General features: G+C 47.8%; 1 protein-coding gene across 1 annotated transcript in view; it reads right to left on the minus strand.

Annotated features, from left to right (window-relative positions):
- Positions 1-8,498: 8,498 nt before the first annotated feature.
- slc9a7 (solute carrier family 9 member 7) overlaps positions 8,499-14,174 on the minus strand; it is a 142,323-nt gene continuing 136,647 nt past the window's right edge. Inside the window, exon 16 of the mRNA XM_045697509.1 lies at positions 8,499-10,660. Within this exon, the coding sequence (XP_045553465.1) occupies positions 10,406-10,660 (255 nt within the window). The 3' untranslated portion in view covers positions 8,499-10,405. The remainder of the gene's footprint in view (positions 10,661-14,174) is intronic.

Genomic DNA, 14,174 nt, shown 5'->3' on the forward strand with positions numbered 1-14,174 from the left:
TTTCTATCAACAATCATTTATACAGTAGCATGTACAGTAGCATGTACAGTAGGATGTACAGTAGCATGTACAGTAGGATGTACAGTAGGATGTACAGTAGCATGTACAGTAGGATGTACAGTAGCATGTACAGTAGCATGTACAGTAGGATGTACAGTAGGATGTACAGTAGCATGTACAGTAGGATGTACAGTAGCATGTACAGTAGGATGTACAGTAGGATGTACAGTAGCATGTACAGTAGCATGTACAGTAGGATGTACAGTAGCATGTACAGTAGCATGTACAGTAGGATGTACAGTAGCATGTACAGTAGGATGTACAGTAGGATGTACAGTAGCATGTACAGTAGGATGTACAGTAGCATGTACAGTAGGATGTACAGTAGGATGTACAGTAGCATGTACAGTAGCATGTACAGTAGGATGTGCAGTAGGATGTGCAGTAGGCCTGATCATTGTTCATCTGTACTGTTTCTTAGTGTTGCACGATCAAAAAGCCTGTGTGTCTGTTCTGTTATTCATCTGTGTGTTTATTCCAGTTCAGAATCTGTTTATTCCAGTTCAGAATCTGTTTATTCCAGTTTAGAATCTGTTTATTCCAGTTCAGAATCAGTTTATTCCAGTTCAGAATGAAAATTATTTATTTGTATTTTAACAGCAACAGTTCCAACCTAGACAGATATGTAAGAGTGTTTTTAATGGGGAAAAATAAACATGAAACGATATTTATGGGTATTTCATTGTTATTTGTTTTTGGCTATATTGCATTATATTTTGGTGCATAAAGGCAATAAAATATATATATATTTACATTTAGTTGCATATTTTCCTAAGTTTGGGTCCCAGGAAAACACAGAATTTCTCATTTGGGTCCCAGGCTGAAAAACTTTAAGAACCCCTGTACTTAAGTATCAAAAGTAAAAGTATAAATAATTTCTAATTTCTTATATTAGGCAAGGTTTTTAACTTATGGATAGCCAGGGGCACACTCCAACACTCAGACATATTTTACAAATGAAGCATTTGTGTTTAGTGAGTCCGTCAGATCAGAGGCAGTAGGGATGACCAGGGATGTTCTCTGTTTAGTGAGTCCTCCAGATCAGAGGCAGTAGGGATGACCAGGGATGTTCTCTGTTTAGTGAGTCCTCCAGATCAGAGGCAGTAGGGATGACCAGGGATGTTCTCTGTTTATTGAGTCCTCCAGATCAGAGGCAGTAGAGATGACCAGGGATGTTCTCTGTTTAGTGAGTCCTCCAGATCAGAGGCAGTAGGGATGACCAGGGATGTTCTCTGTTTAGTGAGTCCTCCAGATCAGAGGCAGTAGGGATGACCAGGGATGTTCTCTGTTTAGTGAGTCCTCCAGATCAGAGGCAGTAGGGATAACCAGGGATGTTCTCTGTTTAGTGAGTCCTCCAGATCAGAGGCAGTAGGGATGACCAGGGATGTTCTCTCTTTAGTGAGTCCGTCAGATCAGAGGCAGTAGGGATGACCAGGGATGTTCTCTGTTTATTGAGTCCTCCAGATCAGAGGCAGTAGGGATGACCAAGGATGTTCTCTGTTTAGTCAGTCCTCCAGATCAGAGGCAGTAGGGATGACCAGGGATGTTCTCTGTTTAGTGAGTCCTCCAGATCAGAGGCAGTAGGGATGACCAGGGATGTTCTCTGTTTAGTGAGTCCTCCAGATCAGAGGCAGTAGGGATGACCAGGGATGTTCTCTGTTTAGTGAGTCCTCCAGATCAGAGGCAGTAGGGATGACCAAGGATGTTCTCTGTTTAGTCAGTCCTCCAGATCAGAGGCAGTAGGGATGACCAGGGATGTTCTCTGTTTAGTGAGTCCTCCAGATCAGAGGCAGTAGGGATGACCAGGGATGTTCTCTGTTTAGTGAGTCCTCCAGATCAGAGGCAGTAGGGATGACCAGGGATGTTCTCTGTTTAGTGAGTCCTCCAGATCAGAGGCAGTAGGGATGACCAGGGATGTTCTCTGTTTAGTCAGTCCTCCAGATCAGAGGCAGTAGGGATGACCAGGGATGTTCTCTGTTTAGTGAGTCCTCCAGATCAGAGGCAGTAGGGATGACCAGGGATGTTCTCTGTTTAGTGAGTCCTCCAGATCAGAGGCAGTAGGGATGACAAGGATGTTCTCTGTTTAGTGAGTCCGTCAGATCAGAGGCAGTAGGGATGAGCAGGGATGTTCTCATGATAAGTGTGTGAATTGACCCATTTTCCTGTCCTGATAAGCATTCAAAATGTAACGAGTACTTTTGGGTTTCAGGGAAAATGTAAGGAGTAAAAAGTACATCATTTTCTTTAGGAATGTAGGGTAGTAAAAGTTAAAAGCCAGCCAGTTAGTCAGTCAGCCAGTTAGTCAGTCAGCCAGTTAGTCAGCCAGTCAGCCAGCCAGCCAGTTGGTCAGCCAGTCAGTCAGCCAGCCAGTTAGTCAGCCAGCCAGTTAGTCAGCCAGTTAGTCAGCCAGCCAGTTAGTCAGTCAGCCAGTTAGTCAGCCAGCCAGTTAGTCAGCCAGCCAGTTAGTCAGCCAGTTAGTCAGTCAGCCAGTTAGTCAGCCAGCCAGTTAGTCCGCCAGTTAGTCAGCCGGCCAGTTAGTCAGCCAGTCAGCCAGTCAGTCAGCCAGCCAGTTAGTCAGTCAGCCAGCCAGCCAGTTAGTCAGCCAGCCAGTTAGTCAGCCAGTTAGTCAGCCAGCCAGTTAGTCAGCTAGTTAGTCAGTCAGCCAGTTAGTCAGCCAGCCAGTTAGTCAGCCAGTTAGTCAGCGAGCCAGTTAGTCAGCCAGCCAGTTAGTCAGCCAGTTAGTCAGCCAGTTAGTCAGCCAGCCAGTTAGTCAGCCAGTTAGTCAGCCAGCCAGTTAGTCAGCCAGTTAGTCAGTCAGCCAGTTAGTCAGTCAGCCAGTTAGTCAGACAGTTAGTCAGCCAGTCTGTCAGCCAGCCAGTTAGTCAGCCAGTCAGTCAGTTAGTCAGCCAGTCATCCAGTTAGTCAGCCAGTTAGTCAGTTAGTCAGCCAGCCAGTCAGCCAGTCAGTCAGCGAGCCAGTTAGTCAGCCAGTTAGTCAGCGAGCCAGTTAGTCAGCCAGCCAGTTAGTCAGCCAGCCAGTTAGTCAGCGAGCCAGTCAGTCAGCCAGTTAGTCAGCCAGTTAGTCAGCGAGCCAGTTAGTCAGCCAGCCAGTTAGTCAGCCAGCCAGTTAGTCAGCCAGTTAGTCAGCCAGCCAGTTAGTCAGCAAGCCAGTTAGTCAGCCAGCCAGTTAGTCAGCCAGTTAGTCAGCGAGCCCGTTTGTCCCTCCCGGATAAATATGACGGCACCCCATCTAAATGCCGTGGCTTCCTACTACCGGGCTCCCTCTACTTTTGGCACCAGAAGGGAGCTCCTACCACCGAGAGGTCCAAGGTTGCCACGGTTATATCTCTGCTGACTGGGCGGGCGTTGGAATGGGCCACGGCCGTCTGGGAGAGAGGAGAGGAAGAGCTGGATTCGTATGAGAGGTTCATGGCTCGGGTTCAGAGTTATCTTCGATCATCCACCGGTGGGCAGAAAGGAGGGTGAGCGCCTACTCCAACTACGACAGGAGGACCAGCGCGTACTGCCGAGTACGCGCTCAACTTCCGGACAGTAGTAGCATCCAGTAGACGGAATGAGCCGGCGCTTCGTACGTTATTCAGAAGAGGACTGTGTAAGGAGGTTCAGACAGAACTGGCCTGTCGAGATGACAGTCTCTCCTTGGATGCACTCATCGCGATGGTCATCCGTCTGGATAACCTTCGGGAGCATCGGAACTCTCATCACTTCTCTCCATCCCGCAGTGACCACTGTGGATCAGAGCCTGAACCCATGGAGGTAGGGGTCACACGCCTCCCCGTGGCGGAGCGATACAGACGGAGACAGCTGGGGCTTTGTCTCTATTGTGGTCAAGGAGGGCAACCAGCTCCAGCAGTGTCCGATATGTCCGAACTCGGGATACACGAGAGCAGAGAGACGGTGATGTGATCTTCCACTTCCTGGGGCAGGTGTGAGTATCCCCTCTTCAACACTTTCTGCCAAATGCTTTTTGGTGGCGAGTACACTAGTTGACTGTCCCTCATGTACTGTTTCTACAGCATTAGTGGATTCCGGTGCTGCGGGGAACTTTATTGACCAGACCCTTGCCTACTCTCTCAACATCCCCTCATACCCGCTCTCCTCTCCTTTCCCTGTTCAAGCCCTCGATAATCGGCCATTAGGTTCCGGGAGCATCACACACATCACCAAACCACTCACCCTGGAGTCCATCCATCAGGAGAACATCCCCTTCTTCATCACCGGTGCACCAGCTCACAAGATCATCCTCGGCCTCCTTTGGCTTCAACGCCACAAGGCCACCATCTCATGGTCAACGATGAAAATCAGGTCACGCGAATGCCAGAGGACCTGCTCCCCGTCCCCTGTGGTTCCACGTCGGTTGACAGTCCTGTGGTTGACCTTCAGCACAACATCCTGGAGGTATACCAGGACCTGCAGGAGGTATTTTCCAAAACCCGCGCCTCTTGTCACCCTCCCCATCGCCCTTGGGACTGTGCCATCGACCTGCTTGCAGGGTCTGCGCCCCCGCATCTACCCTCTGTCGGTGGCTGAGACCCAGGCCATGGCAGAGTACATCACTGTTCCAAGATGGCGTAGCAGTCAGACATCTTTGTCCTTCGTCTTGTCCCATGTGTGTATATATGTATATTTACATATTTTCTTCGAATATCTTTTTATATATATTTTTTTCTAAAAAACTCAACCTCAAAACACTCTCCTGCAACCCTCCTCACCAATTAAAAAAAAAGTATTATTTACCTCAAATCTGAAATCCTCAACAGAAGCTAGCCAGAGGTTGGCCAGTTCACTGGCTAACGCTGGAGTTCAGCTAGCCACGGTTAGCGGTCATCAGCTATCCCTTAGCTCGAAAAGCTATCCAACTGGCCCCTCCGTCGCGACGTAACCTGAACGCCCATCTGCGGCCCGCTAATCGTTAGCTGTCTTATCGGCTGCTATCTGAATAGGTCTATTGGTCAATTTTCTTGGGCCACTATAACTTTAACTATTTTGCCAATTGAACTGGTCCCCCCTACCACATGGAACCCCACTAACCTACAGACAGGAACGCACAAGGTGGCTAAAAACAGACCTCCCTCCATCTTCTGCCAGCTTGCTACCTATGATCCGGCTAGCTGTCTGAATCTCACAGGACACTTATGATCACTCGGCTAAGCATGCCTCTCCTTAATGTCAATATGCCTTGTCCATTGCTGTTCTGGTTAGTGTTTATTGGCTTATTTCACTGTAGAGCCTCTAGCCCTGCTCATTATACCTTATCCAACCTTTCAGTTCCAACACCCACACATGCTATGACATCTTCTGGTTTCAATGATGTTTCTAGAGACAATATCTCTCTCATCATCACTCAATGCCTAGGTTTACCTCCACTGTATTCACATCCTACCATACCTTTGTCTATACATTATACCTTGAAGCTATTTTATCCCCCCAGAACCTGCTCCTTCTACTCTCTATTCTGGACGTAATAGACGACCAATTCTCATAGCTTTTAGCCGTACACTTATCCTGCTCCTCCTCTGTTCTTCTGGTAATGTAGAGGTTAATCCAGGCCCTGCAGTGCCTAGCTCCACTCCCATTCCCCAGGCACTCTCATTTGTTGACTTCTGTAACCGTAAAAGCCTTGGTTTCATGCATGTTAACATTAGAAGCCTACTCCCTAAGTTTGCTTTAGTCACTGCTTTAGCACACTCCGCCAACCCTGATGTTCTTGCCGTGTCTGAATCCTGGCTTAGGAAGGCCACCAAAAATCCTGAAATATCCATCCCTAACTATAACATTTTCCTACAAGATAGAACAGCCAAAGGGGGCGGAATTGCAATCTACTGCAGAGAGAGCCTGCAGAGTTCTGTCATACTATCCAGGTCTGTGCCCAAACAACACCTGGCTACCCCTACCCTGGCCAACATCTCAGCACCCCCTGCAGCAAGTTGACCCCCCCCCCCCCGCTTCTCCTTCACCCAAATCCAGACAGCTGATGTTCTGAAAGAATTCCAAAATCAGCTGGGCTAGACAATCTGCACCCTCTCTTTCTAGAATTATCCGCCAAAATTGTGCAACCCCTATTACTAGCCTGTTCAACCTCTCTTTCGTATCGTCTGAGATTCCCAAAGATTGGAAAGCTGCTGCTGTCATCCCCCTCTTCAAAAGAGGGGACACTCTTGACCCAAACTGCTACAGACCTATATCTATCCTACCCTGCGTTTCTAAGGTCTTCGAAAGCCAAGTCAACAAACAAATTACCGACCATTTCAAATCCCACCGCACCTTCTCTGCTATGCAATCTGGTTTCAGAGCTGGTCATGGGTGCACCTCAGCCACACTCAAGGTCCTAAACAATATCGTTACCGCCATCGATAAGAAACAATACTGTGCTGCCGTATTCTTTGACCTGGCCAAGGCTTTCGACTCTGTCAATCACCACATCCTCATCGGTAGACTCAATAGCCTTGGTTTCTCAAATGATTGCCTCGTCTGGTTCACCAACTACTTCTCTGATAGAGTTCAGTGTGACAAATCGGAGGGCCTGTTGTCCGGGCCTCTGGCAGTCTCTATGGGGGTGCCACAGGATTCAATTCTTGGGCCAACTCTTTTCTCTGTATACATCAATGATGTCGCTCTTGCTGCTTGTGAGTCTCTGATCCACCTCTACGCAGACGACACCATTCTGTATACTTCTGGCCCTTCTTTGGACACTGTGTTAACTAACCTCCAGACGAGCTTCAATGCCATACAACTCTCCTTCCGTGGCCTCCAACTGCTCTTAAATACAAGTAAAACTAAATGCATGCTCTTCAACCGATCGCTGCCCACACCTGCCCGCCTGTCCAGCATCACTACTCTGGACGGTTCTGACTTAGAATATGTGGACAACTACAAATACCTAGGTGTCTGGTTAGATTGTAAGCTCTCCTTCCAGACTCACATTAAGCATCTCCAATCTAAAGTTAAATCTAGAATTGGCTTCCTATTTCGCAACAAAGCATCCTTCACTCATGCTGCCAAATATACCCTCGTAAAACTGACCATCCTACCGATCCTCGACTTCGGCGATGTCATTTACAAAATAGCCTCCAATACCCTACTCAATAAACTGGATGCAGTCTATCACAGTGCCATCCGTTTTGTCACCAAAGCCTCATATACTACCCACCACTGCGACCTGTACGCTCTCGTTGGCTGGCACTTGCTTCATACTCGTCGCCAAACCCACTGGCTCCAGGTCATCTACAAGACCCTGCTAGGTAAAGTCCCCCCTTATCTCAGCTCACTGGTCACCATAGCAGCACCCACCTGTAGCACGCGCTCCAGCAGGTATATCTCTCTGGTCACCCCCAAAGCCAATTCCTCCTTTGGCCGTCTCTCCTTCCAGTTCTCCGCTGCCAATGACTGGAACGAACTACAAAAATCTCTGAAACTGGAAACACTTATCTCCCTCACTAGCTTTAAAGCACCAGCTGTCAGAACAGCTCACTGCACCTGTACATAGCCCATCTGTAATTTAGTCCAAACAACGACCTCCTCCCCTACTGTATTTATTTATTTAGCTCCTTTGCACCCCATTATTTCTATTTCTACTTTGCACTTTCTTCCACTACAAATCTACCATTCCAGTGTTTTACTTGCTATATTGTATTTACTTTGCCACCATGGCCTTTTTTGCCTTTACCTCCCTTATCTCACCTAATTTGCTCACATTGCATATAGACTTATGTTGTTTTACTCCATGTGTAACTCTGTGTTGTTGTGTCGAACTGCTTTGCTTTATCTTGACCAGGTCACAGTTGTAAATGACAACTTGTTCTCAACTTGCCTACCTGGTTAAATAAAGGTGAAATAAAAAATAAAAAACAATTTTAAAAAAATGAGGCAACAAGGTTTCATCCGCACATTCACTGCTTCTTGCAGGCTTCTTCTTCGTGGCCAAGAAGGATGGAGGGTTACGAACAAGTATTGATTACAGAGAATAATAATCAATGAAATCATCATCAAGTACGTTGTCCCGTTGATACCGGGAGCCATCGAACAGCTCCACGGGGCCCGGTTCTTTACCAAACTGGACCTGCGCAGTACAACGGGCAGGTGGAGAGGATGAGCCAGGAGCTGGGGAGGTTCCTGAGGAGTCACTGCCAGGACTGGCAGGGAGAGTGGGCCTGATTCCTCCCATCGGTGTGTTTTGTTGGGTAGTTGTTTTTTTGCACTGCCTGCGAAACTGGTCATTCGTTGTTTTCTTGTTTTCACGTGTTCTCATTCATTTAATAAATGATGATGTTGAACACGCAACCCGCTGCGTATTGGTCCACTTTCTCCGACAATGATTTCGCTATATCGTCTGACGACGAAGGAATCTGTGACACAACCGTTTTGTTGCAAACAAGACTCTGTAAAGGGGTGGTGAAGTCAGACGCAGGAGAGGAGAACTAGGTAATAGCCGGAGCAGTTTAATTTCAAAACGAACAGCATACAGAAATAACCAACACGGGTCCAAAACCCGATGCGCACCAGTAAACATGTGCACAAGCACTTACAATAAAACAATTCCACACAAAGACATGGATGGGAACAGAAGGTTAAATACACAACACTTAATGAGGGGAAATGAGAACCAGGTGTGTAGGAAAACAAGACAAAACAAATGGAAAATGAAAAGTGGATCGACCAATGGCTAGAAGACCGTTGACGCCGCCCGAACAAGGATAGAAACCGACTTCGGTGGAAGTCGTGACAGACACACTGGTTTGACATTGGAGAAAATATGGCAAGGCCTGTTTCTCTGTCCATTCTTTTCCTGAAACTTCTATTTTCATCGTTTACCTTTCTTTTGAGACTTTTTCTCTTGCACAAAGAAATATATTTTTTTTTAAACGAATTTCAATATAGGACATTGGTGATTTTTATCAGTGTAATAAAAATATTAGGATATGTTATTGACATTGAACTGATGATATAGCCTACTGACCAGATCTGTTTACGTGTTGTTTAATTTGTAGCATTGGCCTATGAATGGGCTGCTGTTATGATGTAGCATTGTCCTATGAATGGGCTGCTATTATGATGTAGCATTGTCCTATGAATGGGCTGCTATTATGATGTAGCATTGGCCTATGAACGGGCTGCTATTATGATGTAGCATTGGCCTATGAATGGGCTGCTATTATGATGTAGCATTGGCCGATGAATGGGCTGCTATTATGATGTAGCATTGGCCTATGAATGGGCTGCTATTATGATGTAGCATTGGCCTATGAATGGGCTGCTATTATGATGTAGCATTGGCCTATGAATGGGCTGCTATTATGATGTAGCATTGGCCTATGAATGGGCTGCTATTATGATGTAGAATTGGCCTATGAACGGGCTGCTATTATGATGTAGCATTGGCCTATGAATGGGCTGCTATTATGATGTAGCATTGGCCTATGAATGGGCTGCTATTATGATGTAGCATTGGCCTATGAACGGGCTGCTATTATGATGTAGCATTGGCCTATGAATGGGCTGCTATTATGATGTAGAATTGGCCTATGAACGGGCTGCTATTATGATGTAGCATTGGCCTATGAACGGGCTGCTATTATGATGTAGCATTGGCCTATGAATGGGCTGCTATTATGATGTAGCATTGGCCTATGAATGGGCTGCTATTATGATGTAGCATTGGCCTATGAACGGGCTGCTATTATGATGTAGCATTGGCCTATGAATGGGCTGCTATTATGATGTAGCATTGGCCTATGAATGGGCTGCTATTATGATGTAGCATTGGCCTATGAATGGGCTGCTATTATGATGTAGCATTGGCCTATGAATGGGCTGCTATTATGATGTAGAATTGGCCTATGAACGGGCTGCTATTATGATGTAGCATTGGCCTATGAATGGGCTGCTATTATGATGTAGCATTGGCCTATGAATGGGCTGCTGTTATGATGTAGCATTGGCCTATGAACGGGCTGCTATTATGATGTAGCATTGGCCTATGAACGGGCTGCTATTATGATGTAGCATTGGCCTATGAATGGGCTGCTGTTATGATGTTCTATGTTGACTATTAGCAGAGAACAGGCCAAACCTATTGCAGACCCCTGCTATCCTACACTATGCTAGTTTAGCTGCAATTTATTGTTTTGGGTGCATACACAAAGAGGTCCCATACTGGGAAGAAATGACATCTGACATCAGCCCTGTTTTAAACCAAACCCTTTCCTCCAAACCCTCGCTCTCCTATTCTCCTCCTCTCCTCCCATAGTCTGGTGTGTGTGTGTGTGTGTGTGTGTGTGTGGTGTGGAGGGCGGAAGGTTCATGGGGTCATGGTGTAAGGGGGGGGGTCAGGCGTGGTCTTCGATGGGAAAGACGAGTCGTGTGCTGCGGGACAGGAATTCCTGGTCCATCTCTCTCTCTAGTGCCTCTTCAGAAGTGGTGCTGCTGCTCTTCCCGTTGACCCCCCAGCCCCTACCGGCCGCGTCCGCCCCTCCACTGGACGCTCCTTTAGCCGTGATGGCCGTGTCGTCGTCGTAGGTCAGCGCCAGGTCGCCGTCATTCAGGATCAGGTCGGAGTCGTCGTCTCTCAGCTGCTCATGGTTCTGGAATTCACAGAGACGTGAAGGTGGGAACAGAGACGTGAAGGTGGGAACAGAGAGATGAAGGTGGGAACAGAGACATGAAGGTGGGAACAGAGACATGAAGGTGGGAACAGGGTGGGAACAGAGACATGAAGGAGGGAACAGAGACATGAAGGTGGGAACAGAGACATGAAGGTGGGAACAGGGTGGGAACAGAGACATGAAGGTGGGAACAGGGTGGGAACAGAGACATGAAGGTGGGAACAGAGACATGAAGGTGGGAACAGAGACATGAAGGTGGGAACAGAGACATGAAGGTGGGAACAGAGACATGAAGGTGGGAACAGAGACATGAAGGTGGGAACAGAGACGTGAAGGTGGGAACAGAGACATGAAGATAGGAACAGAGACATGAAGGTGGGAACAGGGTGGGAACAGAGACATGAAGGTGGGAACAGAGACATGAAGGTGGGAACAGAGACATGAAGGTGGGAACAGAGACATGAAGGTGGGAACAGAGACATGAAGGTGGGAACAGAGACGTGAAGGTGGGAACAGAGACATGAAGATAGGAACAGAGACGTGAAGGTGGGAACAGAGACATGAAGATAGGAACCGAGACATGAAGGTGGGAACAGGGTGGGAACAGAGACATGAAGGTGGGAACAGAGACATGAAGGTGGGAACAGAGACATGAAGGTGGGAACAGGGTGGGAACAGAGACATGAAGGTGGGAACAGAGACATGAAGGTGGGAACAGGGTGGGAACAGAGACATGAAGGTGGGAACAGAGACATGAAGGAGGGAACAGAGACATGAAGGTGGGAACAGAGACATGAAGGTGGGAACAGAGAGATGAAGGTGGAACAGAGACGTGAAGGTGGGAACAGAGAGATGAAGGTGGGAACAGAGACATGATGGTGGGAACAGAGAGATGAAGGTGGAACAGAGACGTGAAGGTGGGAACAGAGAGATGAAGGTGGGAACAGAGACATGAAGGTGGGAACAGAGACATGAAGGTGGGAACAGAGACGTGAAGGTGGGAACAGAGACGTGAAGGTGGGAACAGAGACGTGAAGGTGGGAACAGAGACATGAAGGTGGGAACAGAGACATGAAGGTGGGAACAGAGACATGAAGGTGGGAACAGAGACATGAAGGTGGGAACAGAGACATGAAGGTGGGAACAGAGACATGAAGGTGGGAACAGAGACGTGAAGGTGGGAACAGAGACATGAAGGTGGGAACAGAGACATGAAGGTGGGAACAGAGACATGAAGGTGGGAACAGAGACATGAAGGTGGGAACAGAGACATGAAGGTGGGAACAGAGACATGAAGGTGGGAACAGAGACATGAAGGTGGGAACAGAGACATGAAGGTGGGAACAGAGACATGAAGGTGGGAACAGAGACATGAAGATAGGAACAGAGACGTGAAGGTGGGAACAGGGTGGGAACAGAGACATGAAGGTGGGAACAGAGACATGAAGGTGGGAACAGGGTGGGAACAGAGACATGAAGGTGGGAACAGAGACATGAAGGTGGGAACAGAGACATGAAGGTGGGAACAGGGTGGGAACAGAGACATGAAGGTGGGAACAGAGACATGAAGGTGGGAACAGAGACATGAAGGTGGGGAACAGGGTGGGAACAGAGACATGAAGGTGGGAACAGAGACATGAAGGAGGGAACAGAGACATGAAGGTGGGAACAGAGACATGAAGGTGGGAACAGAGAGATGAAGGTGGAACAGAGACGTGAAGGTGGGAACAGAGAGATGAAGGTGGGAACAGAGACATGATGGTGGGAACAGAGAGATGAAGGTGGAACAGAGACGTGAAGGTGGGAACAGAGAGATGAAGGTGGGAACAGAGACATGAAGGTGGGAACAGAGACATTAAGGTGGGAACAGAGAGATGAAGGTGGGAACAGAGAGATGAAGGTGGGAACAGGGTGGGAACAGAGACATGAAGGTGGGAACAGAGAGATGAAGGTGGGAACAGAGACATGAAGGTGGGAACAGAGATGTGAAGGTGGGAACAGAGAGATGAAGGTGGGAACAGAGACATGAAGGTGGGAACAGAGACATGAAGGTGGGAACAGAGACATGAAGGTGGGAACAGAGAGATGAAGGTGGGAACAGAGACATGAAGGTGGGAACAGAGATGTGAAGGTGGGAACAGAGACATGAAGGTGGGAACAGGGTGGGAACAGAGACATGAAGGTGGGAACAGAGACATGAAGGTGGGAACAGAGACATGAAGGTGGGAACAGAGACATGAAGGTGGGAACAGAGACATGAAGGTGGGAACAGAGAGATGAAGGTGGGAACAGAGAGATGAAGGTGGGAACAGAGAGATGAAGGTGGGAACAGAGACATGAAGGTGGGAACAGAGACATGAAGGTGGGAACAGAGACATGAAGGTGGGAACAGAGACATGAAGGTGGGAACAGAGAGATGAAGGTGGGAACAGAGAGATGAAGGTGGGAACAGAGACATGAAGGTGGGAACAGAGACATGAAGGTGGGAACAGAGATGTGAAGGTGGGAACAGAGACATGAAGGTGGGAACAGGGTGGGAACAGAGACATGAAGGTGGGAACAGAGACATGAAGGTGGGAACAGAGACATGAAGGTGGGAACAGAGACATGAAGGTGGGAACAGAGACATGAAGGTGGGAACAGAGACATGAAGGTGGGAACAGAGAGATGAAGGTGGGAACAGAGAGATGAAGGTGGGAACAGAGACATGAAGGTGGGAACAGAGACATGAAGGTGGGAACAGAGAGATGAAGGTGGGAACAGAGAGATAGGCTATAAAAGCCAACTAACATTTACTCCTGAGGTGTTGACCTGCACCCTCTGCAACCACTGTGATTATTATTATCTGACCCTGCTGGTCATCTATGAACATTTGAACATCTTGGCCATGTTCTGTTATAATCTCCACCCGGCACAGCCAGAAGAGGACTGGCCACCCCTCATAGCCTGGTTCCTCTCTACCCGGCACAGCCAGAAGAGGACTGGCCACCCCTCAGAGCCTGGTTCCTCTCTAGGTCTCTTCCTAGGTTCTGGCCTTTCTAGGGAGTTTTTCCTAGCCACCGTGCTTCTACACCTGCATTGCTTGCTGTTTGGGGTTTTAGGCTGGGTTTCTATACAGCACTTTGAGATATCAGCTGATGTAAGAAGGGCTTTATAAATACATTTGATTGTTCCTCTCTTCAATCAATCAATCAATCAATCAATCAAGAGACAGAGGGTTAGAGGAGGGTTAGAGAGTTAGAGGAGGGTTAGAGGGGTGTTAGAGGAGGGTTAGAGGGGGGTTAGAAAGTTAGGAGGGTTAGAGAGTTAGGGGGGTTAGAGGAGATTTAGAGGAGGGTTAGAGGAGGGTTAGAGGAGAGTTAGAGAGTTAGAGGAGGGTTAGGAGGATTAGAGGAGATTTAGAGGAGAGTTAGAGGGGGTTAGAGAGTTAGAGGAGGGTTAGAGGAGAGTTAGGAGGGTTAGAAGAGGGTTAGAAAAATAGAGGGTTAAAGAG

This window comes from Salmo salar, chromosome ssa16 (genome assembly GCF_905237065.1).
Source record: "Salmo salar chromosome ssa16, Ssal_v3.1, whole genome shotgun sequence".
Lineage (NCBI taxonomy): Eukaryota > Metazoa > Chordata > Actinopteri > Salmoniformes > Salmonidae > Salmo > Salmo salar.